Source organism: Lactuca serriola, chromosome 2, assembly GCF_051521515.1.
Source record: "Lactuca serriola cultivar US96UC23 chromosome 2, Lser_US96UC23_V15, whole genome shotgun sequence".
NCBI classification, from domain to species: Eukaryota; Viridiplantae; Streptophyta; class Magnoliopsida; order Asterales; family Asteraceae; genus Lactuca; species Lactuca serriola.
The window spans coordinates 42,704,926-42,730,134 of record NC_136409.1 but is presented as its reverse complement, the minus strand read 5'-3'; the positions used below and the strand labels follow the sequence as shown (position 1 = coordinate 42,730,134).

Here is a 25,209-nt window from a genome sequence, read left to right as displayed (position 1 = left end):
CGAAATAGTTTTATCATTTAAATTTGAATGTAATGGTTTTATGCATTTAGGAGTGTGTTCCATTGGTGTAACTAGTTTAAGTGTTTCATGTAAGAGGATAACAATCTTTAGGTCTAATTTTTTAAATGATTGCTTTAAAGTATTCAAGAAAATCACAACATACTTGATGAAATGGAAGTAAAAAACAAATAAGCCTCATTTCTCTTTCTTTATTTAGATGTTTTTTTACATAGAAGTAAAAAAGAAACACTCATAGTTTACATAAAAACAAAAATATCACCTAAATATACATTGTGTTTATCTCAATCCATGTTATAAAACACCATTTGGAATCATAGCAACCTCATTATGTACATAAGAAAAACTTATTCCTAATCACCACCTTAGAGTACTTTGTCTTGTAAATATACTTATAGAAAACAATCTTGATTTTGGCTCTTAAGCTTCACTTCTCCTCATCTCAAAGTGGAATCACTTGCACATCCAATGATTTTATTGTTGTGAACGTCTTCATCTCCCTCTTTGCTCGCTACATTAAACCCGAATGGTTAATTTTTTCTTATTAATGCATTATAATTAAACAAATCTACCAAATTATAGTGTTGTACTTGAAAAAGAAATTCGTGTTTAGGCATAATAGTTTAAAAAGTCTACCTACTTATAGAAATGAAAATTTTCACTTGCTTTATAGTGTACGTGAATAAATAAAAACGGTAATAAGCAAAATATGGCAAATTATAGAAAAACCATTATATTTCGGACAATTTTGCAGTCTAATAATTTATTATGTATTTTTTTGCAATCAAATTTTTTTTTTTAGATTAACCATTTTGATCTTTAATAAACATATAAAAATGGTTAATCTGGAAAAATACCTAAGACACGTGACATAAAAAAAATCACAATATAATAAAATTACCGTGAAACATGATATAACAATTTAAAATGGTTAATTTGGAAAAATGATGGAGACTTATATGGTTTGACTGAGAAAAAAAAATAAAGTATTACATGTTAAATTGCAAAAACACCCAAATTGTAATATAATGGCTTTTTTGCAATGTATTTGAGAATTTTATGATTTGAATGAAAAATAAATAAATAAATAAAGTACTAGTGGTTAAACTGCATAACATCCCTTCATAATAAAATGTTTTATTTATTTATTTATTTTTTTTTAATTTTCCTTGAGACTTTTATGTTTTGATTGGAAAAAATTAAAATAATAGTGGTTAAACTGCAAAACTATCCATTATCCATCGTAACATTTTTTTTTTTTTTTAAATTTGTCCAGCAAATCAATGAAAGTATATCGATTTTTCTTGCATGCGACAAATACATCACAATGTTCCTAAAGGTGATACTTGATATCTTATCTCACTTACACATTGTCACATTCTTATAAAAAATGATATTGATGATACTAATATTGTTATAAAATTATACTAATATTATTATTATAAATAATAATTTAAAAAAAAAAAAAAAACACGAAAGTTATTACTTACAATATCGGCGGCTGTGTTTTGCCATGCTTTATCCATTTCCCCAAACACAATATCTATTGTTGGCCTACCTTTACTTGATTTAGCAACACATAAAACCGCGATTTGTAGTATGGCTTCAAAATCGACCATGTTTAGATTCCCATTTAATCTAGGATCTTCAATATCAGTCAATGGGCGTCTTCCGATGCTCACATCTTTTGCCTTTTAAAAAAATTAAAATTAAAATAATAACAACGTAATATAATTGGAAAGATTTTTCAATATACTTTCGTTTATTTGTTCATTATCCTATTATCCTACTTTCAATTTTTTCTTATATCAATAATTTTCATTGTTAAAATTTATAGAATCTTTATCGAAAACAAATCAACAATAGTGTCACTACCTTTCTTGTAAGTTGGTCTCTTGCTTCAAGATCAAGTTCAATAACTTTTTGACCCGAAAGAAGTTGAAGGGCCACAATACCAAAACTATAAATATCACTAGCACATGTTAATTTAGCATTGCTCATATATTCGGGATCCATATACCCAATTGTACCCCTAACATCTGTAAAAACTTTGCTTTCTTCCATACCCAAAACTTTTGCCAATCCAAAATCTGAAAGCTTCGGTTCTAAATTCTCCGTAAGAAGAATGTTCGTAAGCTACAAAGAAAAAAATTATATGTTTTGAGTGTTTTACAAATTTTGATTATTTAATGAATATATAAATTAGGTTTCCTCAATAATAAAAAAAAAAAAAACTAAGTATGAGAATTAGATTACTTTAATGTCTCTATGAACAATGCATCCATCTATGTAATGGTGGAGAAATCGTATTGCAAGTGCACAATCTCTTAGAATCTTAACTCTTTTTTCCCATGGTAGAACACTATCTCTTCCTATAAAAAAAATGAAATATAAAAGTAAGTATAGATTAGTCCACTCAGGTTTAATTTAATACACAAAATAGAATTTTGATTCACAAGGATAAAATAATCATTTATTCTCACTCATTAAGTCCAAAAAAGAAGTTCATACATCTACTCCAAACAAAATTCATTTAAATATTGAAAACTTTACATATAGCAATGACATTATCTTTATCCGAAAATTTTAATTTTTTGGTGAGAGCCACTCATAAAGCAAATTTACCAAAAAAATTATTTCGCTATTTGTTTCTTTGTTTGTTTTTTTTATCCAAAAAAGGCTATCATTTGTAATAATGTTCAAAAGATGGTCACATGATGACATAACCTTTCCACTTTTGGTCATTTTAGCAATTAGCCATCATTTTTTTTTCCAAATATTTTTGGGTTGGCTAAAAAGACATTCAATTTTAACATATATATCCTAATTAATTTTTGAAATACTTGAAATTACACTATTTTTTTGAAAAATATAATTATAGGTTGACTTTTCATAAAAGTATCAATGATATGTCTAAGAAATGTCTTATTAGCACTTCCCATATTTTATAAACATTATAAAAAAAATCCTTACTCAAAAGATGATGTGCAAGATTTCCCTCAGGACAATACTCATAAACCAAATACTGTTCCCCATCTTCAATACAACAACCAAACAAACACACAAGATTCGGGTGTCGGATCCTAGAAAGTCCTTCAACTTCTCGTGTAAAAGAATCCGAATTATTTCCATTACTTATTTGTTTAACAGCAACCGCTTGTCCACTTGGCAAAATCCCTTTATAAACTTCACCCGCACTTCCCCTACCAAGACACTTTTTTTCCTCTGAATAATTTATCGCGTGGTCTATTTCAGCTTTTGAGAATCGATATAATCCCGACCATGTTGTTGGGATTTCTTTCGTGTGTAATTGTGAGGATTTGTTTTCTTGTTTTTTTCGTGTTACGTATTTTACAAGCATGATAACAAGTGTTAGACCCATGCTAGCGAGAATTATGCCTAATAATGTCTGGAAAATCGAATCTGAGAAAATATAAAAGAAAAAGTTATTTGAATGATAGTAAAATGAGTAAATTATTGAAATCGTCCCTAACTTTTTTTTTTGTACTCAGATCATCCCTGTTGTTTGATTTTGTTGCGTTTTTCGTCCCTATGGTTTGGTCAAAATTACACGTTTGGTCCCTAACTTTATGTATGTATGAGACGAAAAACGCAACAAAATCAAACCACAAGGACGATCCGAGTGCAAAAAAAAAAATTAAGGACCAAACGTGTAATTTTGAACAAACCATAAAGACCATTTCAGTAATTTACTCTAATAAAATATTGTAATTTATTCTAGTAAAATATTGTACTTTTTTTTTTGATGTGGGATTGATTAGACATATGATGTGATTAGTATCTAATGTACAAGAGAATAAAATGTTTAAGGTACTAAGTTGACAATATGTGAAACTTGGTTACTTTTTAGTGAAAACCGAAGTGACTTACGTTTGAGTTTGATGTAGCCTGGATCTGTGACAAAAAGAAGACAAGAAAAGAAATCCAAAATCGTTAGTTGTTTGAATGTTTGACAGATTTTGATAATTTTAAGGAACTTTGGCCTAATTTAAATATATAAACTTTTTTTTATCGACTATAATAATACTTTCATATTGTTTATCAATAAATTAAGTAAATTTGTTATTGTAATTCCAAGATTCTTTTTCCCAATTGAAATATAGTCATTTTCATAGAATAATCTAATTATATTATAGCCAAAAACTGATTATCAGCATAGTTAAACAATCAAATTTATACCCATTGTTTGTAGTTTTAAAAGCATAGAAATCGATAAAGATGTTATATTTATTAAATTAACAGATAATTTTGAATTTTTGAGTATTGATAATCTGCGTAGAAGAAGCTATGAAGAAATTGTTACCATGAACATCCAATATACGCAAACACCCATAGAAATCATCAACAGCAGCTAACGAGCTCTCATTCCATCTCTCGGAAGCAAGAGCAGTGACAACAGCAACTCCACAAATTTCGATCTCCGTTTGATTCCCGCTCACTCCCAAATTCCTCGACAACGAATCCCTCGCCTTCAACACTTCACGACTGCAATTCCTACAGATCTCATCAAACGAAGCTGCTGATTGCTCAAATTGACCGCAGGTTGCAGCCGCATCATTGAAGCTCTGATCCTTCTTGAGATCGGAGACGGAAACCCCTGAACAATGCATCGCCTCTTTGAAGAAATTTTTGAAGTTACAGTCATCGAAATTGACGGATTCCTGTTGGGTTTTGAAGATTGATGGGTTGTTACAGTGTGACCATTGATTGGAATCGGGGAAAATTGAGGGATTTGATGAATTGGAAGATAATCGAGCGAGGGATTTTGAGATTAGGGTTAGAGGGGATTGGCAACAAAGGGTTGTTGGGAGAATTCCCCATGCTTTGATTTTGAGTTGCAGTTCAGGGCTTATGCAGTCTCCGTTTGGTTGATAGGGTAGTGATGTGAAGTTCAATACACATCCTGCAAATTACAAATTTGTAATATTTTGATAAAAAAAAAAATTTAATTTAAAATTAATCAAATTTTTAAGAAAGATATAAAGTAGTATTTTTGTATTTTCTTTACAAAAAAAAACATTATAATTTACATGTTGTAGTTAAATATTTGATTATAATTCTTGAATGTTACAATCATTTGTTACATAACAACACATGGTATATTGAACATTCTAAAAAATCATTGACACTCCCTAAAAATATGTTTATATATCCATATTATTTTTGTATTCCACTTTAATTGAACTTTTCATATTATTTACTCCGATAACATAGTGTTTTTACTGGTAAGTTTATTCTTTTATAATTTAGTTTAAAGAATGTTAAGGTTGATTTTCTACTATTAATATTATGTATGTTGAGAATCTAGGAAGATAATATTCAAAACTCCATTGGTATATATCATATACATAGATCTATAGCCAATCGATTTTATCATCATCTTTTGTGTAAATAAGAGTACGTGAGTGGTTAACTATTATCTATTTTTAGAGAAAACCGATGGAATTAAAGATAATATGGAAGATTAGTAGGTATTTTCTTGAAATGGATATATGTAAGGTTGAAAATAATACCTGCATCATCTCCATGTGTAGGTGAAACATATAATTGGAACAAGAAAATTGATATATACAAGAAGAAGAAAGAGAGGCCCTTCAAACATTGCAATGTTTTATCCATCGTGAGAGGTAAACAAAGTCTTCATGTTTAAATGGTTGTATATATAGAGGTGAAAGAGATTGGATATTCTTAGGGAATTTGTGAATTCTTTATGTGTAATTTTGTAATATTTAATTGTTTTTAATGAATTAGAAAGTTGTATATTTTTATTAACTCATGATAAAATTCTATAAGAAAGAATGAAAATACACAACTAGAATGTGTTGAATTGAATGAGGTCGGTTGACAAAGGAGTGAAGTTGTTTATATCGGCATGTGAAGTGTCAAAGGTGAAATTCAAATTGTTTTTTCGTGTTATTTCTGTAATAGAGATAAGAAGATTTATATTTATTGATAGTAAACAAAATAATATCTTGTAAGATAGATTATAGACCTTTTATGCATTACAATATGTCTTCTATCAACTAACTACACAAATATTTCACAATAATACTTATACGATTTATTTCTGTATTTACATATCTCCCTACCTAATAAAAGAGTAGCAAATTTGCCACGTGTTAAGCTTGAAATTAATTATTTGCCAATTGTCAGTCTTTGATTTTTTTTCTCATTAATTACATTTCCACTAATTTATTACAATAAATGTAATTTCAAACAATAATAATAATTAATATAATAATAATAAATAGATAAATAAATCTTAATTTTTGTAATCTTTTAATTTCTATCAAATATAATGAATTTCGTTTTACCCTTGATAATAATGTAATTATTGAAAAAGGGGCTGGTTCGTTTGTAAATTTGTAATATATGATTTATTTTTTTTGTTTTTTATTTATTTTAATGTTTCCAATAAAAAAACAAATAATATTATAAATCACTATCTTACCAAATAAAATATTTAATGTTATGTGTACAAAATATATATAATTACAAAAATATATATCTTAATTAATAATTTATTTACAATAATTGATTAGTAATTATAAGTTTTTTTTTATAAATATTTAATTTATTTTATAACCGTGGTTCCCACAGGTTATAACTTAGTTATTTAATATGCACGGGATAGGCCTATATGAGATTATAACTTTCCTACACCTGCATTTTGCTACTTTGTTTCTAATATATTTATGCCCTTCCATAAAAAAAGGTCTATATTGTTGCTATATTGAAAATTTGGGCCCTATTGTAACAACTTTTGAAAATACAAAGTTCTTTTAGTCATTTTATCTCCCTTAAAGTTGGAAATAAAATTGATAACCTATTATTTGTTGTATTAGATATATATTTTCATAATATAAGACATATTTAGTGTTTTGAGTGTGCCTTCACTTGGCATAGTTTTTTTAGACAAGATGATAATAAAAGTTTTAACCTTTTGGGTATAAAATATCATGGAAAATACACAACATTTCTCTTTCTTTAATGAACATTTCACCATTTTCAACATATAAAGTAATCCGACTCGATCTTTATCAACATTACGTTTCTTTATGAATGAAACTTGCTAAATATAATTATTCAAGAACTGCCCTTAATATATTGCTATGAAATTGTGAAGAAGCATGTGATATGTACATCAAACATAGTGTTAATGAATTGTTTATGTAATAAAACTATATGGTTTTATCAATTTATGTAACAAAATATATTTGTACCAATTATACAATAATGTTTAATTCTACACAAAATTTGTAATAAAGTTGAAACATGTCAATATATATAATGAGAAATTCACTTCACACTGCATGTTTTACTAAAAATAATTATAATTTTATTGTATCAACAAGTCACTAATCTTAGACATATGAGATACATTTTTACTTCGCATACTTTTATAATAAAAGTTGATTTAAAATATATTATTATTGTAATCATCTATGAAAAAGAAATAACAGAATATATAATCTTATCATTTGCATAGTGATTTAGCGGGGTTTACTAAATTAAGAAACTTAGGAATTCACTACCACCATCCTGTTCATATGCCAGCATATGCTCATATGGTTGATTGGTTTCTTATACTTTTCCTCATTAAATAAATAAATAAATACATAAATGGTCCCTATAGTTTATAAAATAGACCAAATGTTAGTCTCTATCTGTTTTTTTTCGACATCTATCTGTTTTTTTTTTCGACACAGGAGTGAATGAGTGATTCCAAGATTGTGATATGAACCCACTTAATTGATTGTTACCAAGTTGATACATAGTGCAACTGATTATTTGGTTCTTTTTGCATCTCATGTCTCATGAGTTATGTTAAATCTTTATGAATTATGCTTTTAATAAAACGAACACATAAAACTTTTCAAATTTGCATACATAACAAACATATATCGAGACCATTTCTTGCTCCATCTTTCTTAGTCGGGATGAATGTATGAAAACAGTAAAAGGGAATAGAAGAACTCAAAAGTGGTGAGCGAAAAACAACTACAATGTATATAATATAAAGATGGTGAATAGTGTGGGGGCAAAATTGAAAATATAAAAAAAAAGACCTTTTAATTTTGAAACTTTATATATATATATATATATATATATATATATATATATATATATATATATATATATATATATATATATATATATATATGATGAATCTTTGAATTTGCAAAATGGATTTATTTATCTTAATTTAATAATACATATAACAAAAGAAAATATATAATAAAATGAAACCTACAAAAAAATAAAATAAAAGAGTGTTTGGTCATATCATAATTACTTAACATTTATTATGATAATGACTTAAAAGAATAATATATTTTTCAATTTGTACATATCTGGTCATTGATTTTTTTTTCGTTCATTTACCCCTTCAACTTGTTTAACTGTATATATTCAATCATTATGACCGGCTACTTCAGGTAAGCAAGAAAAAATGACTTAATAAGATAATATATTTCTTATTTTGTACACATTTAGTCCTTAGTATTTTTTATACATTCAGTCATTAATATTTTTTTGTTGAAAAATAAGGTTTTATTGTAATAGGGTAATATATTTCTTACTTTGTACACATTTAGTCCTTAATAAATTTTTGTCGCAAAATAAGTTCTTGTTTTTCTACACATTTTGTACTTATGGTTGGTTTCTTTAGGGTTTTCTAATGACATCCTACGTTGTACAACCATTAATAAGGTGTTCGGAGCTATTGATGCTTATGGCACAACACAACATCGGCTGCTTGGTTGCTTAGGTTTTGTGTTCTGAACGTTGTAACTTCTTAATATGATCTCAGATTTAAACAGTCTTTATATACATGCGTTTATATTTGAGTCTACTAAAATTTTCGTTTAGCCCATTAAAAAGTAATATATTTTTACTTACAATCTGTATATCCATGCATTCATATATACATACATAAGAAACGTGTGGATATAAAAATTGTAAGTAAAACATGTTACTTTTTAACGAGAGTAATTTAAACGACAGTTGTAATAGACACAAATATGAACATGTAGATATAAAGATAGTTAAAATCCGACGTTCAAAACACAAGACCTAAGCCAAACTACAAGACCTAAGCAACCAAGAAGTCGAGACCGCATTGTGCCATAAGCATCAACAACTCCGACCACATTATTAATTATTGTACAACATAGGATGTCGTGAGAAAACCCTAAAAACCGGTCATAAGTACAAAATATATAGAAAAACAACAAATACTTATTTTGCAACAAAAAAAATATTAAGGAATAAATGTGCAAAAAATATTAAGAAATAAATTTGTACAAAGTGAGAAATATATTACCCTTTTAAGTCATTTTTTCTGGCTTACTTAGAGTAGCCAGTCATAAGGACTGAATGTGTACAGTCAAACAAGTTGAAAGGATAAATGTGAACGGAAAAAAACTCAATGACCAAACGTGTACAAATCAAAAAGTATATTATCCTCTTAAGTCATTATCCCTTTCTAATAATATTAGTAAAAACAACCGTGCAAGATTTTGAACTTACAAGGACTATATATGTCAAAAAAAGTAATAGTTACTATATTTGGTCTACTTTGTAAATGTAGGGACCATTTGTGTACTTTTATCTAAATTTAAAAAAATTTAATAAATTTCAAGAGTAAATTACACGAATGTTCCCTATGGTTTAGGATAATTTATATGTTTGGTCCCTAACTTATTTTTTTAACTCGGAAGGTCCCTAACTTAATTTATTTAAATAATCACACCCCCAACCCCACCCCCTCACCTTAGCTTACCTATCCCACCGTTTTTCCATATTTAAATAATAGTCTTTTTAGATAAGACATAGACCAAGCGCGTAACAAAAACAAACAATTGGGACCAAGCGCGTAACAAAAACAAACAATAGGGACCAAGCGCGTAACAAAAACAAATAGCAGACATTCCAAGTTAAAAAAATAAGTTATGGACCAAGCGCACAAATCACCCCAAACCATAGGGACCATTCGTGTAATTTACTCAAATATCAATTTGGTCCTTATAGTTTGTAAGGGTATAGCAGTATATGAGTAGTCACCCGAAGATAAAAAAAAACCTTATAAACACGCCCTTGAAAGCTACATGTATATTCCATCGCATTATGCTCTTGGATTTAGAGAATTATGTTCTTGGATTTGGAGAAAAAAGAAAAGATTGACAAAATATATGAAAGGATACATTAGGGGAAGAAAACCATAACAATTTTATAAGTTCTCAAGTAAATTTTAATTGACTTTCATGTTTTTGATTTAGATGGAGATATATAAAATTAACTTCTTACAAGTTATATGATACATGTGTAGACTATTTCTTAAATCAGAGTAATATTGCCTATTGGGGGAAGTATACTAATTAACTTTCATGCTTGTGATTTAGATGGAGATACTTGAAGGAGATTGTCAATCATCTTGTAAATGTAATATTGCCTATTGGTGGGAAATATGCTAATGAGACTTTTATAAAATTTACAAAGTGAAATCCCTAATATAAATATTTCAATGAGACAAAATAGAAATATTATATCCAACCATACAATTATTTATACAAGCAAATATAAGTTAAAAGAAGAAAATAACTAAAGAGCTTCTAGCCCAACGGTATCTGGTGTTGCCTTCTTTCCTTGAGGTCGAGGGTTCAATTCCACGGTGGACATAGGTGGAATAATTTAGGAGTGCTTTAGTATATATTTGTATTTGCCGTTCCAAAAAAAGGAAAAGAAAAAGAAAAAAAATTTCAAACCGAACACCAAGATTTAACAAGTTTCACCCGTTATCGGTATGTCCTTACTTTAGTTAATCCGTCAAACAAATCTGTTGTACAAATAAATCTTTATAGTAGAGCTCAAACCATATTACAAAAGTCACACCTGGTAAATCAAACTTATTAGCAATTAGTTTTGTAAATTCAGCATTCAAGTGAGAGAATCCACCCATAATTACATTGTGAAGAAATGATCCACCAAAGGTTAGGGTGTTATGGTTTACCTAAATTTTTTAATAATAAAATGATTTTAAATAACAAAAAATGATTAAAAATGTTTAAACAAAAGATTTATGTAAATATGATATTTTCAAAGTTTACTTGGAATATATATGATATCTAGATATTAGATAGGAAAAAATATAATATTTTGCTTATTATTTAGCGAATATATGAAATTCTTCTTCTACCATTTAATGGATAAATTAAGAGAATATTGAAAGTACTTAAAGTAACGTTTGATATATGAGACTCAATGAGACAAAGTCACAAAATTGGACCAGACCGAGCATAACTCGACTAATTTATCATATATCGTTTGGTAAGCGTTGGGCATGGTGGAAGTGGAACTAGGGATGGAAATTTCACCCGACCCAATGGGGAACCCAGTTCACCCGCCCCAATCGGGGACGAGTATTCCCCGCCAAAACGGGTACCGGGGATCCCCATTATGTTAAAACCGGGGATGGGGTCGGGGCTGGGTATAACAATCACCAACCCGTCCCGCCATAGCTTTGATGACTATATATATATATATATATATATATATATATATATATATATATATATATATATATATATATCACTTATTGGATTTGAATTAAATTATGTAAAATGAATTGATCTATATTAGACCATCACAGATATAGTCTATATATCAAATTATGTTCCCAATTCCAAGAGTTTGCTAATCGTCACTTCGTTCGACGATCTGTATACCAAATCGCACTTTTCGTTTTGATGCTTGTTAAACTTTATGATTGATGTAAACAGAATCTGATTATGACATCTGGTTTTGATAGCTTATTAAACTTGGTATTTTTGTGTAAGTTTAGTTTATTATGTTGATAGATTAGGGATGGACTGAGGAAAAACCCAAAATACAAAGGGGGAAGAGACTTAATTCCTCACGTTCGTCGGGGATGGGGACGGGGACGAGGTTAGACACTCGGGGATGGGGATAGAGATGGTCAACCCCACCCCAAACCCACCCCATTTCCATCCCTAGGTGGAACACTATATTAAAATTATCATTATTATTGTGTTTGATATTATCTTATTTTTACATAGATTGTTTATAATATTTGTATTTACAAAATGATTATAAACAATACCTCATATATATATATATATATATATATATATATATATATATATATATATATATATATATATATATATAAGTATGTTCATACGAAAACATAAATATCTTGCGAAAATACAAAAACATATTTTATCTTATAAAAATCAAACACAAGTACCATAAAAGTTAAATTTATTAGCAATAAATTAAAGATAATTAGTTTACATTGGAACTATCACTCTTTTTGTTAATTGAGGATCTATTTCTTATTCTTCATTTTTTTTGCGTATTTTACTATTCAATTGATGTTAGATTGTTATTTGTTTCGTCAATTGATACTTATTATCTTCTATTTCTATTTTCTTACAAATTGATCTTCTAATACACATTTTTTTGTCAGAGTAATACTAACTAAATAAAGATGTAGATATGGTGGTGCTCCAGAGGTATGTACCAGTGCTATTGACATGAAGTACATTGTCATTTGGTGTATTTTCCATATTTAGATGGTAAATGTAGTGAATGGCACTATACTTTGAATTTACATGTTTTTTTTCCTGCTTTTTGTATTATTTCTTTTGATGTTTCTTTTCCAAAAACCTAACTACATTGTCATTAGGTGCATTTTCCATTTTTGGAGTAAAATACCCTAAATAGCAATGTAGTTTGCATTTATACCTATTTTTTTGTTTTTGTTTTTTTAAACAATTTCTTTTAATTTCTTTACCATAAAACCAAAATACATTGTCATTTGGTTCATTTTCTATATTTTGGTTATAAATGTAGTAAAGAGCACTGTACTTTCAATTTAAAGTTTTTTCCTTTTTTTTTTTTTTTAAATTGAGTTGATTTTTTTTACCAAAAAAAGAAACACTAAATCACAATGTACTTTGAGTTCACACATTTTGGTTTTTGTTTCAGCAAATTATTTGATTTTTTTTTATCAAAAACCAAAGCACATTGCTATTTCTTGCATTTTTTCATATTAAGTTTGTATATGTACTAAATAGCAATGTACTTTGAGCTTACATCTTTTTGTTCCTCTTTTTTTATATAGATTAGAGACACAACAATGAATGGTATTTATCTCATGCTTATTCATATTAGATAGACATTTTAAACTTTTGGCTCAAAATAACACAAACATAACTGTTAGATTAGGTGTCTAAGCTCATAACTATAATTGGTATGTACTTGACCCGATAGTAGCATGGTCCTTTTGGGTTGACTTCACCATAGCAACTTGACTGGATGAATTATGCAGAAAGAGGTTAATTTTGATTTATTAGTATATTATAGGAATAATATATTAATTGAGAAATCATATTATTTAATCAGTATTGGTCAGAAATTAATTTGGAATTAATTTGGTGATTAAAAGAGGATAATTAAATTAAGGGGACTAGTAGTGCAATTATATGATAGTTGTAAAGTTGAGCTTTTGGATCCCTAAGAAGGGATTGACGAAATCCTATGTGTAGCCCACATAGATTTCGTCCATAAGAGGCCTTCTGGAAGGATATATTGGATTGCTTAAGCCTTAAGCAAAGAATTAGGGTTTCAGTCAAATACCTAATTGCTCAGCTATATAAGGAACCCCTAGGACTCCCAAAATCAGCCACTTGCTTCCAAGAGAATACCCTAGCCGATTTTGAGCCTCCAACCTCTCTCATATTCTTCCAACTTGCTACTTGGTGTTTGTGATCCATTTGAGGTGTAACATTTGAGGCACTAAGCTCTTGAAGGTCAAGATTAATCAAGCTACAAGAAAAGGTATTCATTTATCCTTGTTTTATCTTACAAATTCTGAAAATTGTATGCTAGTTAGGGTTCATGATTTGGATAACTTGATTTGCATGTATAACTTGAGAAAAACATAGATCCGAAGCATTAGGGTTGCATGTACACCATAAGAATATTATAGTGCTCAAAACCCATCAGTGGTATCAGAGCTTAGGCTGTTTTTCTATTGTATTTGATGCCATGGTTGATTATTCAAAGCTAAAAGAAATCAATTTCTGCCCTCTGACAGATGAACTCGACGAGTCCAAAGCATGACTTGATGAGTTGACTCGTCTGACTAAAGGATTTTCGGAATTTAAGCCTAAATTAGATTTGGATAATTACCATAAACTATTTTTACTGTCAAAATCCGATTTTTCTATTATGGTAATGGATATCCTAATCTAATTGGAAGATAATGGTCAAAATTTAAGATAATTACTAGATTATATGATAAACTAATTATTTGTAAATTTTGAATTTTAATTATCTTGTAAAATAAAATTGGATTAGGTCAAATTTAGATAACGGTAAAATTATATGATTATTTTAATTGTTTTAAATTTGATCTAGTATGTTTTGAAAAGTTTCATAACTTGCCCTCAAGTTTTGGAATTTAAAATTTGATTAAAAAGTTTTTAATTTTCAAATATTAAATTCTAAACCCTAGTGTTTTAAAAGTTTAAAATACAACTCTTATACTATTTTAATATTGAAAGCTTAATACTTATATATGTATAAGATGAGTCAGTCTTACCGTTAGTAGATCTCATTCACGAAGCTGGTCTATAAGGGGTGTTTACGAGCGGCCTATAAAATGACCGTCATTGGGTATCCACTCTTACCCACCGCACTCTTGACTAGTAGAGGGTCGTTAGACGAATGGGTAGAATATGTCAACTAATTCCTCATTAATAAGTATAATGATTATTATAAAGTAACCAAATATTTTCGTAAATTCCCAATCATAGTTACTTTAGGAAAAATGTGAAAATGATGTTATTCCATGAAATTGCACAAAATGATGTTAACCGACACACTAACTTGGACTAACAAGGGTCGAAAAAGGTGGCTCGATGTTTATCATAGATCAATGGAGCGTGTGTGGTTAACCGTAACATTGATTAGGTGATAAATGACATCGAGAGTACCAAGCACATTTGCATGGTTATTCACACCTTGTTTGTGATCCTCGGTATCCCAGTCACATACTTGAAGGGCATAATCGAGATTAAATATGCCATTGAAAAGTTCAATGAATCTCAAAGAATCTAGGAATTTCAATTCATTTAAAACCTAATGTTCATTTTCATTTTTCATGGTGGAAATTGGTAAATCGTCATTTACCTACCTTCAAATATTTTGCAATTGGATTACGACATCCCTCTTCCGAATTGTTGAATATTGTGTTGGGTCCTAGCCTTAATATTTCATTTGGGTGTTGTATTAAGGAATTTTATCTAATCTAAACTTTGTCTCTTTTCTTTTCAGATGTCAGGATCGAACTCCTCGAACCCACTTTCTCTCTTGGGCATTTGTGGGTGGGTCACATTTGATGGATCCAACTTTAACGATTGGTTCGCCATATCCGCATGGCCCTAAGGTATGAGGACAAGGAAGAGATTCTCGACAAAGAGCTCGTCGAGATCAACGAAACTATTGCTACTCCCGAAGAAATCACCAATTATAGGGCTCAATGCAAATAGGCGACAAAGGTGTCATGCATCATGGTAGCCACTATGACTCCCGAGCTTCAAAAGTTCTACGAGGACTATTGGCCTTTTGACATGCACCAAGATTTGATGGAAAAGTACCATCAAAGTGCATGCCAAGAGAGGTACGAAATAGTTGCCTCATAAATAACAACCAAAATGAAGGATGGAGAGTCCATCATAACCCATTTGCAAAGAATGCAAAGATACGTGGATCGTTTGCTCAAGTTGAATGTCAACTTTGATGAAGAGTTGGGCATTGATATTATCCTCCACTCTTTACCTCCTTGTTATGAACAGTTCAATATGAATTATCATATGAACAAGGATGAGGTGACCTCGAGCAAACTTCAAGGGTTGTTAAGAACTGCTGAAACCAGCTTGAAAGGCAAAGTTGTCGTATCAACTCCTACTGTTGTTGTCCCTGTCTTGGCAATTGGACAAGGAAAGCGTAAGAAGAGGAAAGCTCCTTCTAAGAGCCACAAGGGAAAGTCTCGTGATGGTTCTTCTTCAAGTGGAAGCAAAGGTGGTTATGCTGCTCCTTCATCTAATCCAAAAGATGCAGAGTGATTCTACTGTCACGATAAAGGACATTGGAAACGAAGCTGCCCGAAGTATCTGCATGACATCAAGGATGGGAAGATAAATCCAACCTTCCCAGGTATTTACACTATTCAATCTAATAACTCATCACATGCTAGTTCTTGGGTCCTTGACACAGGGTGTGGTTTTCACATTTCTCTGATTTGCATGGTCTAAGAAGAAGTAGGGATGTAGAGCATGGGAAGATGAACTTGATCATGGGGAATAGGAAAGCGTCGCCTGTTACCAAGATTGGAGTTTATTCTTTAGTGCTTAGTAGTGGGTTAGGTTTAGAGTTGAATAATTGTTTCTACTCATCAGAGATGACGAGGAATATTATTTCATTTCATGGTTTGTATAAACAAGGTTTTAGATTTTCGTTTAATAATGAAATTGGTTCTATTAATGCTTTCTATAATGGTACTTTCTATTTTGAAGCATTGCCTTGTAATGGTATATATGAAACTATGATGGTTGTAGACAACTTAGGAAATAATATATTGAATATTGATTCGTCCAATGGTTTGGACAAGGCGTGCTTATGGCATTTTCGTCTTGGACATGTTAACAAGAAGCGCATAGCCCAACTCCAAAAGGATGGAGTTTGGAGTCATTTGACCTTAGGTCCGATGACACGTGCGAATCTTGTTTACTTGGAAAGATGACTAAGTCACCCTTCACTGGTACTTGTGAAAGGGGTGAGGGATTGTTGGATCTCATATACACCGATGTGTGTGGGCCTTTTAGATCCACCACAAGGGATGCAAACCGCTTCTATGTGACTTTTACCGACAATTATAGTAGATATGGGTATATCTACTTAATCAAGCACAAGTCAGAAACCATTGAAAATTTCAAATAGTTTAAGCAAGAAGTGGAGAATCAATTGGGCAGGAAGATAAAGATGCTCCGATACGATCGAGGTGGTAAGTATCTTAGTATCAAGTTCCACGACTATCTTAAGGAATGTGAAATTGTTTCACAATTGATGCCATCTAGGACACCGCAGCTCAATGGTGTAGTTGAGAGGTGCAATCAAACCTTGTTGGACATGGTTCGTTCCATGATGAGTCGAGCTTCATTACCTGTAACGACCCAATTTTCACATCCAAAAATTTCGTTTTAAAACATTACTTTAGGAGATATTAATAATTAAAACATTGTTTGATCAAACCATGATACAACGTAAACCGTGTCTAAAAGTCAAATCATACAACCAATCAAAATATTAGAGTATGAATCCCAGAGAATCTCGTAAATGCGGAAACCAGAGAGTGTGTGTGTGACATGCTGCTACCGCGCCGGCTCCTTTCCCCTAGCTGAGGAGGTACCTGAAACCAAAACTGTAAGCACAAAGCTTAGTGAGTTCCCCCACCGTACCACATACCAAATAATCTCATAACATACATATATTGTCAGGCATATCTGGGTGCCCGACCTTCCCCTTCGGCCCTCTCGACCGGACATTGCCTAGCATATCTGGGTGCTGGCCTCCCCTTCGGTCCTTTCGACCGGATACTGCCTAGCATATCTGGGTGCTGACCTCCCCTTCGGTCCTACCGACCGAATACTGCCTAGCATATCTGGGTGCTGGCCTCCCCTTCGGTCCTACCGACCGGCTACTGCCTAGCATATCTGGGTGCTGGCCTCCCCTTCGGTCCTATCGACCGGATACTTCGGGGACTATCTCCCCCTACTGTCACTAGCACATAGCATCATAACATTCTAGCACATAACATAACGCAGGCAATACCTATATGAATATCACAGAGACAAACATCTACAAATAACTCCTACTGGTGGGCCGGCATTGTGGCCGTAGAACCACCGCTACTGGAAGGTAACTCACCTCGAAGTAGCTGCTGATCTGATCGGGAACTGACTGCATGCTGCTGCTGCTGCTCCGGAAATCTTCCGGCTGCAGTTCCCACAACATACTCAATCAAACACTGCTCACTGACCTTTGGGTAAAATGACCATTTTACCCCTGACCATGCCCTAAGTCAAAGTCAGAGTCAACTTTCAGTTGACCCGACTCGCCGAGTTGGCTTTCCAACTCGCCGAGTCCCTACCCAAACGACTGCCCTGAATCCCGATCCTACTCGTCGAGTTAGGCGACGACTCGACGAGTTCACCTTCTAAACCAATATTCAAGTCCTTCATCCTACTCGCCGAGTTGTATGAACAACTCGTCGAGTTCATCTTCATCCGATGGACACTTATGCTAAGACTCGCCGAGTTGTATGAACAACTCGCCGAGTCTGTTCTTGATCTAAGGAGATTGCCTTGAACTCGCCGAGTCAGGGCATTGACTCGCCGAGTACCTCCATAGATGAGTTCATCTTCCGACTCACTGAGTCACACCCCGTGACTCACTGTTCACTCGACACTACGAAAAGGGGACAAACTCGGAGACTCGCGAACAGACTCGTCGAGTCATATGAACGACTCGCCGAGTCGTTGCCATGCACCCACTAAATACACAGATTTGCTCGATTCCAGTCCATGCCATTCACAGATCTGGACTTCTAGGACACGAATCACACGTAAAGTTTCCAACTTTACATGTGGATATTCAACAATATGGATTTTAGGGCTCAAAATGTCTCAAAAGGGTAGATCTAGGGTGAACAAGCAACATGGGGCTATAAAGCTAACAGATCTGAGCTCCTGGAGCTCAATCTTGCCTAGATCCAGAGGCCAAACATCTTATTACGACATATAATGCACATACAAGCTTGGGTATTTGTCCAAGAAAGACCTAAATGAAGTACTAAGCAAAGAATCATGGGGAAAACGGGTTATACCTCAAAGGAACTGCTGGAAGAACACAATAATGCCTGGATGGCTTCCCTTCTTCTGGATCTACTTCCTTCCTCCTTCAAAACCTTCAAAAGCACACAACAAAGCTTCAATTCTTCAAAGAACAAGCATAAACGAGGGTTGGGAGCTCTGGGGAGAGAATGGGGGCTGGCCTGGGGCGGATAAGTCGCTTAAATAGGGTGCAAACCCCTGAAACTTAGGGTTTCATCCAACAGCTGTGACTCGCCGAGTCCAGGATATGGACTCGCCGAGTCGCCAACTTAAACGTGTCCCGGGTCCCGCATCCACTCGGCGAGTAAGACCTATGACTCGCCGAGTCCAAGGCTAAAAGAAAGGAAATACTCAAATAACATTTACGTACCAGGAACCGGGTGCTACAAATCTCCCCTACTTATTTTAGACTTCGTCCTCGAAGTCTGCTGATCGATCCTGAAACAGCTCGGGATAATGCTCCATCATCTCGTCCACCGGCTCCCAAGTCCATTCCGAACCCTTGCGGTGCTGCCATTGCACCTTCATTAGCCCACCCTCTTGTTCCTCAAATCCTTCGACTTGCTGTCGAGGATTGCGACTGGGCGCTCAATGTAATTCAGGCTTTCATCAACCTGAATGTCCTCTAACGGCACAACCGCTGAATTGTCCACTAGGCACTTTCGCAGCTGAGAAACATGGAAAGTGCTGTGGATCTGGCTGAGCTCGGCTGACAGATCCAATCTATACGCTACCTTGCCCACCCGAGCTACGACCCTGAACGGTACGATGAATCGCGGGCCCAACTTGCCCCGCTTCCTGAATCGAATGACGCCTTTCCAAGGCGACACCTTCAGGAGAACCATATCCCCGACTTGGAACTCCAAATCGGATCGACACTTGTCGGCATAACTTTTCTGCCGACTCTGAGCAGTCTGAAGCCTGCTCCGGACCTGCTGGATCCTCTCGGTCGTCTTGAGCACCACTTCGGTGCTCCCCATGACCCTCTGGCCAACTTCACCCCAGCATATCGGGGTCCTGCACCTCCGTCCGTACAACATCTCGAAGGGAGGGTGATCGATACTCGCGTGATAGCTGTTGTTGTAGGAGAACTCAGCCAGGGGAAGATAGGTATCCCAGCTACCACCGAAGTCTAGCACGCACACCCGCAACATATCCTCCAGAGTCTGGATGGTCCGCTCGCTCTGACCATCCGTCTGCGGGTGAAAGGCGGTGCTGAAATGCAGATGAGTGCCCAACTCGTCATGGAATCTCTTCCAAAATCTGGAAGTAAAACGCACATCCCTGTCCGAGATCACCGATACTGGCACCCCATGCTGTGCCACAATCTCCCTGATATAGATGTCGGCCAATTTCTCAGCCGATATGCTCTCCTGAATCAGGATAAAGTGAGCACTCTTGGTCAATCGATCCACAATGACCCAAATCGAATCCACTCCACGTGCGGTCCTGGGAAGTTTCGTGATAAAGTCCATCGTGATATCCTCCCATTTCCACAGTGGGATGTCCAACGGCTGCATCTTGCCATGCGGCCTCTGATATTCGGCCTTGACCTTCCTGCAGGTCAAGAAGCGCTCAACGTACCATGCCACATCTCGCTTCATGTAGGGCCACCAATAATCTAGACGAAGATCTCTATACATCTTCGTCGCCCCGAGATGAATGGAGAATCGGGACTTGTGCGCCTCCTCCATCAAAATCTGGCGCACGCCTCCATGATACGGCACCCACACCCTACGGTGCAATGTCAAAAGTCCTCGGCTATCATAATCAAAGGAGGAAACCTGACCCACAACACGCTCACTCTTCCGATGTTCCTCCTTGATAGCCTCCTGTTGAGCCTCCCGAATCTGCTCCAATAGGGGAGTCACCACGGTCATCCTCATACAAACGTCCTTGATCGGCGCCGCCTTGCGGCTAAGCGCATCGGCCACCACATTGGCCTTCCCCGAGTGGTAAAGGATCTCACAATCATAATCCTTCACCACGTCCAACCATCGACGCTGCCTCATGTTCAGATTCTTCTGATCCATGAGGTACCTCAAACTCTTGTGGTCCATGTAGATGGTACATCGAACCCCGTAGAGGTAACACCACCAAATCTTGAGGGCAAAGACCACCGCCCCCAACTCCAAATCGTGCGTCGGGTAGTTCGCCTCGTGAGGCTTGAGCTGCCTCGAAGCGTAGGCAATGACATGCTCCCTCTGCATCAGTACCGCGCCCAACCCAGAAATGGACGCATCACAATAAACCACAAAATCCTCTACGCCCTCTGGCAGGGCTAAGATCGGCGCCTCGCACAGTCTCTGTCTCAGCGTCTCAAATGCAGCCTGCTGCTCGGGTCCCCACCGAAAGACCACGACTTTCTTCGTCAGCCGCATCGGGGGTACGGCTATCTTGGAGAAATCCTGGATAAATCTCCAATAGTAGCCTGCCAATCCCAGAAAACTCCGAATCTCAGATGGAGACTTCGGAACCTCCCATCTCATCACGGCCTCGACCTTGGCCGGATCAACCAGAATCCCGTTCAGGTTGACGAGGTGTCCAAGAAATTGCACCTCGCGCAACCAAAACTCACACTTGGAGAACTTGGCATACAAGCTCTCCCTCCTCAGGGTCTCCAACACCTCTCTCAGATGCTCCTCATGTTCCTCCCGAGTCTTGGAATAAACCAAGATATCATCGATAAAGACTATCACAGACCGATCCAGCATCGGTCTGCATACGCGGTTCATGAGGTCCATGAACGCGGCAGGAGCATTGGTGAGCCCAAACGGCATCACCACGAACTCATAATGGCCATAGCGCGTCCGAAACGCGGTCTTCTGCATATCCTCCTCTCTGACCCTCATCTGATGATAACCCAAACGCAAATCAATCTTGGAGAACCAAGATGCTCCCTGAAGCTGGTCAAAGAGGTCATCAATCCTCGGAAGCGGGTAACGGTTCTTCACCGTTACCTTGTTCAGCTCCCGGTAATCTATACACATCCGATACGACCCGTCCTTCTTCTTCACAAACAGAATCGGGGCTCCCCAGGGCGAACTGCTCGGACGAATAAATCCCTTGTCTAGCAGCTCCTGCAGCTGCGTAGACAACTCTTGCATCTCGGGAGGAGCCAATCGATAAGGTGCCTTGGCTATCGGAGCCGCACCAGGAACAAGGTCAATCCTAAACTCAACCTGTCGCTCCGGAGGTATCCCAGGAAGCTTCTCTGGAAAAACATCTGCGAAATCTCGGACCACTGGAACCCCGCTCACTGTCGCCTTACCCGCCTCCCGGGTATCCATCACATACGCGACATATCCTGCGCATCCCTGCTGAAGGTAGCACCTAGCCCTCGCTGCTGAACATACAACGGGTCCATACTGAGGCCTCTCACCATGAATCACTAACTCTCCCCCGCTTGGGGTCCTGACCCGCACTAGCTGCTGCGCGCAATCTATCACTGCCCTATTAGGGCTCAGCCAATCCATGCCTATAATCACCTTGTTCCCACGCAACGGAATGGGAACCAAATCTACCAAATAGCGCTCCTCGAACAAACGCAACACGCAATCTCGAAATACCATCGATGCTCGCACCGATCAATCATCAGCAATCTCCACCTCCAAAGGGCAATCTAACTCGCCTGATGGCTCATGAAACTTCTTGCTAAGCGCAAAGGAAACGAATGATCGGGATGCACCCGAATCAAATAACACCTGAACTGGGAGGCCGTTCACATGGAACAATCCTAATGCATACATATACATACAGAGCACATATCAATAACATAACATCATAAAAATAAGATAGCAGGAAAGAATCATACCCGTCACCACATCGGGTGCGGCGCGTGCCTCCTCGGTAGTTAGCTGGAATGCTCGGCTCCTCACCACTGGAGCCTCTGCCTTGCCCTGCCGGCCATCCGTGATCCGCAGGGTCGCTGGAGCTGGCGCCTTCACCGGCGCTGAAACTATCAACTGGGGGCAATTGGCCTTCTTGTGGCCCCTCTGGTTGCAGTGAAAACACATCAACTCTGATGTCTGAATAACTACTGCCGGAGCAGTGCAATCCCTGCTGATGTGCCCAGACTTGCCGCACTTGTAGCAGCCTGATGATCCCATCCTACATGCCCCCTCGTGCGCCTTGCTGCATTTCCTGCAGCGTCCCATTCCCTATTGGCCTTTTGGCCCCGCATCAAACCCCTTGGGCTTCTTCCCCGAAGCCCCTCCTGACCGACCCTCTTCTGCCTTCCGTTTCCGGATGTGCTCCAAATCTATCTCCCTTTCCCTCGCCCTGGCAATCATGGAGTCCAGGGTAGGGCAAGCCGAAAAGCTAACATGCTCCCGGATGTCAGCTCGTAGCATATCATGATAACGAGTCCTCCTCATGTCCTCGTCACCAGCATACTGGGGCACCAACAAAGCCCTCTCCCGGAACTTGGCGGTGATCTCCGCCACAGTCTCCGTCATCTGCCTCATGTCTAGAAACTCCCTGGCCAGCTACTGAAGCTCGACAGCCGACGCAAACTCTGCCCTGAACCTGGTCACAAAGTCCGACCAGGTCATCGCCTCGATAGCTGAGGCTCCCAACGAGTCACCCACTGACTCCCACCAATCCTGGGCTCGGTCCGATAAACACCCTACTGCATACCTCACCTTCGACCCCTCGGGGCAGAAGCTAGTCAACTGTGCAGACTCGATGTCTGCAATCCATCGCCTGGCAGCAATGGGGTCCTTCACCCCATGGAAGTCCGGCGCACCACTGCCCCTGAAGTCCTTGAAGGACAGTGTGCGAGATCCCGACTGGCTAGATGCCATATCACTCCGGAATGCCCGAAGGCGATCCTCCATCAACTCCATGATCCCTTCCTTGATCGACCCAAAGAGAATGGGGGTCGACTCAAGGATGCCTCTGGTGATCTCTGACGCGATGAACTCACATAGTCTCTCATCAACCGGCTCGGAACCTGATCCCGAACCTGACCCCTCTCCTGAACCGCCATCTACCGGCCTCGATCGAAGTACCACCATTCTGCAATACATAACACAATCATTAGTGATACTGATACTTCCTGAGGTATCACAACTACTTGCAAGTTCCCTGGTCTTATCTTGGCCTTCTTTGGTTCGGGTACAGATCCTCTGCTTTCAGTAGTACGGGCCCATACTACCTTCCACATCTATCCGTACATTCTTCAAGGGATGCGTCGACTCCACCAGATCCCCTTTCACTACTGCTGATCACTGCTATACTCATCCTAGGCTTGCCCTAGGGAAATCTCTAATTCCACTCTAACCAGTCCTCAGCTGCTGCAGGCCTCCTTGTAATGCCAATTAGCCATTACCCGAATACCATCACATATGACGAGGCTCAGATAATCCTTCGAGTACCCGACTCGTCCCTACAATGGTTGGACTCAAACAAGAGCTGCGCAGTAGGATCAAATCTGACACTCTAAGATTATTCAACCCTGATCACATGTGACGTGACGCATTCGCCTAATGGCTAACTCCCATTTTTCAGAGTCCTACGTAGCACGAAGCAAGCAACATTCAGATAAGGGTAACAATATCAATTAACTCTATCTTCTTTCAGGAATTGAGCTAGCATTTAGTGTTAAGCCCATACTACCAGGCATAACCTAATCAGGCTATCCTACTTACTGTCTACTCAATATCTAGCATGCAACTCTCATACAACTGAAACACATAAAGCAGGCACATAAGGCATCACTCCTAGATCCTTAGTCCTATTCTAGCATGCTGTTCTACAAAAGCTGATAAATATAACATAAACTTGTATGGGTACTTTGGGGAATACTTACTTGAGCTCGGCCGGTCGCGCACATCACACACTTCGTTCTTTCTCAAACTCTTTTCTCAATTTTAGAAAACATTTTCCTTTAGAAAATCTTTTAATCCCTCGATTTGAGTTCAGACACTCCCAAAGGTGTGTCCCAATCCCTCAAACCAGGGCTCTGATACCAACTTGTAACGACCCAATTTTCATGTCCAAAAATTTCGTTTTAAAACATTACTTTAGGAGACATTAATAATTAAAACATTGTTTGATCAAACCATGATACAACGTAAACCGTGTCTAAAAGTCAAAACATACAACCAATCAAAATATCAGAGTATAAATCCCAGAGAATCTCGTAAATGCGGAAACCAGAGAGTGTGTGTGTGACATGCTGCTACCG

At 36.4% G+C, this 25,209-nt stretch overlaps 1 protein-coding gene across 1 annotated transcript; it reads right to left on the bottom strand.

The window, feature by feature from the left end:
- Nucleotides 1-178: 178 nt before the first annotated feature.
- On the bottom strand, nucleotides 179-5,658 carry LOC145089196 (putative receptor-like protein kinase At5g18500). Its single transcript, XM_079027667.1, has 8 exons — nucleotides 5,553-5,658; nucleotides 4,343-4,942; nucleotides 3,910-3,933; nucleotides 2,992-3,441; nucleotides 2,275-2,390; nucleotides 1,894-2,154; nucleotides 1,509-1,709; nucleotides 179-529 (listed from the first exon to the last, which is right to left on the bottom strand). The coding sequence occupies exons 1-8, from the start codon at nucleotides 5,656-5,658 to the stop codon at nucleotides 461-463; spliced, it is 1,827 nt and encodes a 608-aa protein (XP_078883793.1). The 3' UTR covers nucleotides 179-460.
- Between the last annotated feature and the right edge of the window lie 19,551 nt (nucleotides 5,659-25,209).

Bases quoted from the DNA above. Each gene is read 5' to 3' on its own strand.
- LOC145089196 (XM_079027667.1), bottom strand. From the start codon at position 5,658: ATGGATAAAACATTGCAATGTTTGAAGGGCCTCTCTTTCTTCTTCTTG. The intron at 3,442-3,909 runs GTAAGTCACTTC...ATATTTTCTCAG, and splicing joins AGGCTACATCAAACTCAAAC to ATTCGATTTTCCAGACATTA. The intron at 530-1,508 runs GTAAGTAATAAC...GGTTTAATGTAG, and splicing joins AAAACACAGCCGCCGATATT to CGAGCAAAGAGGGAGATGAA.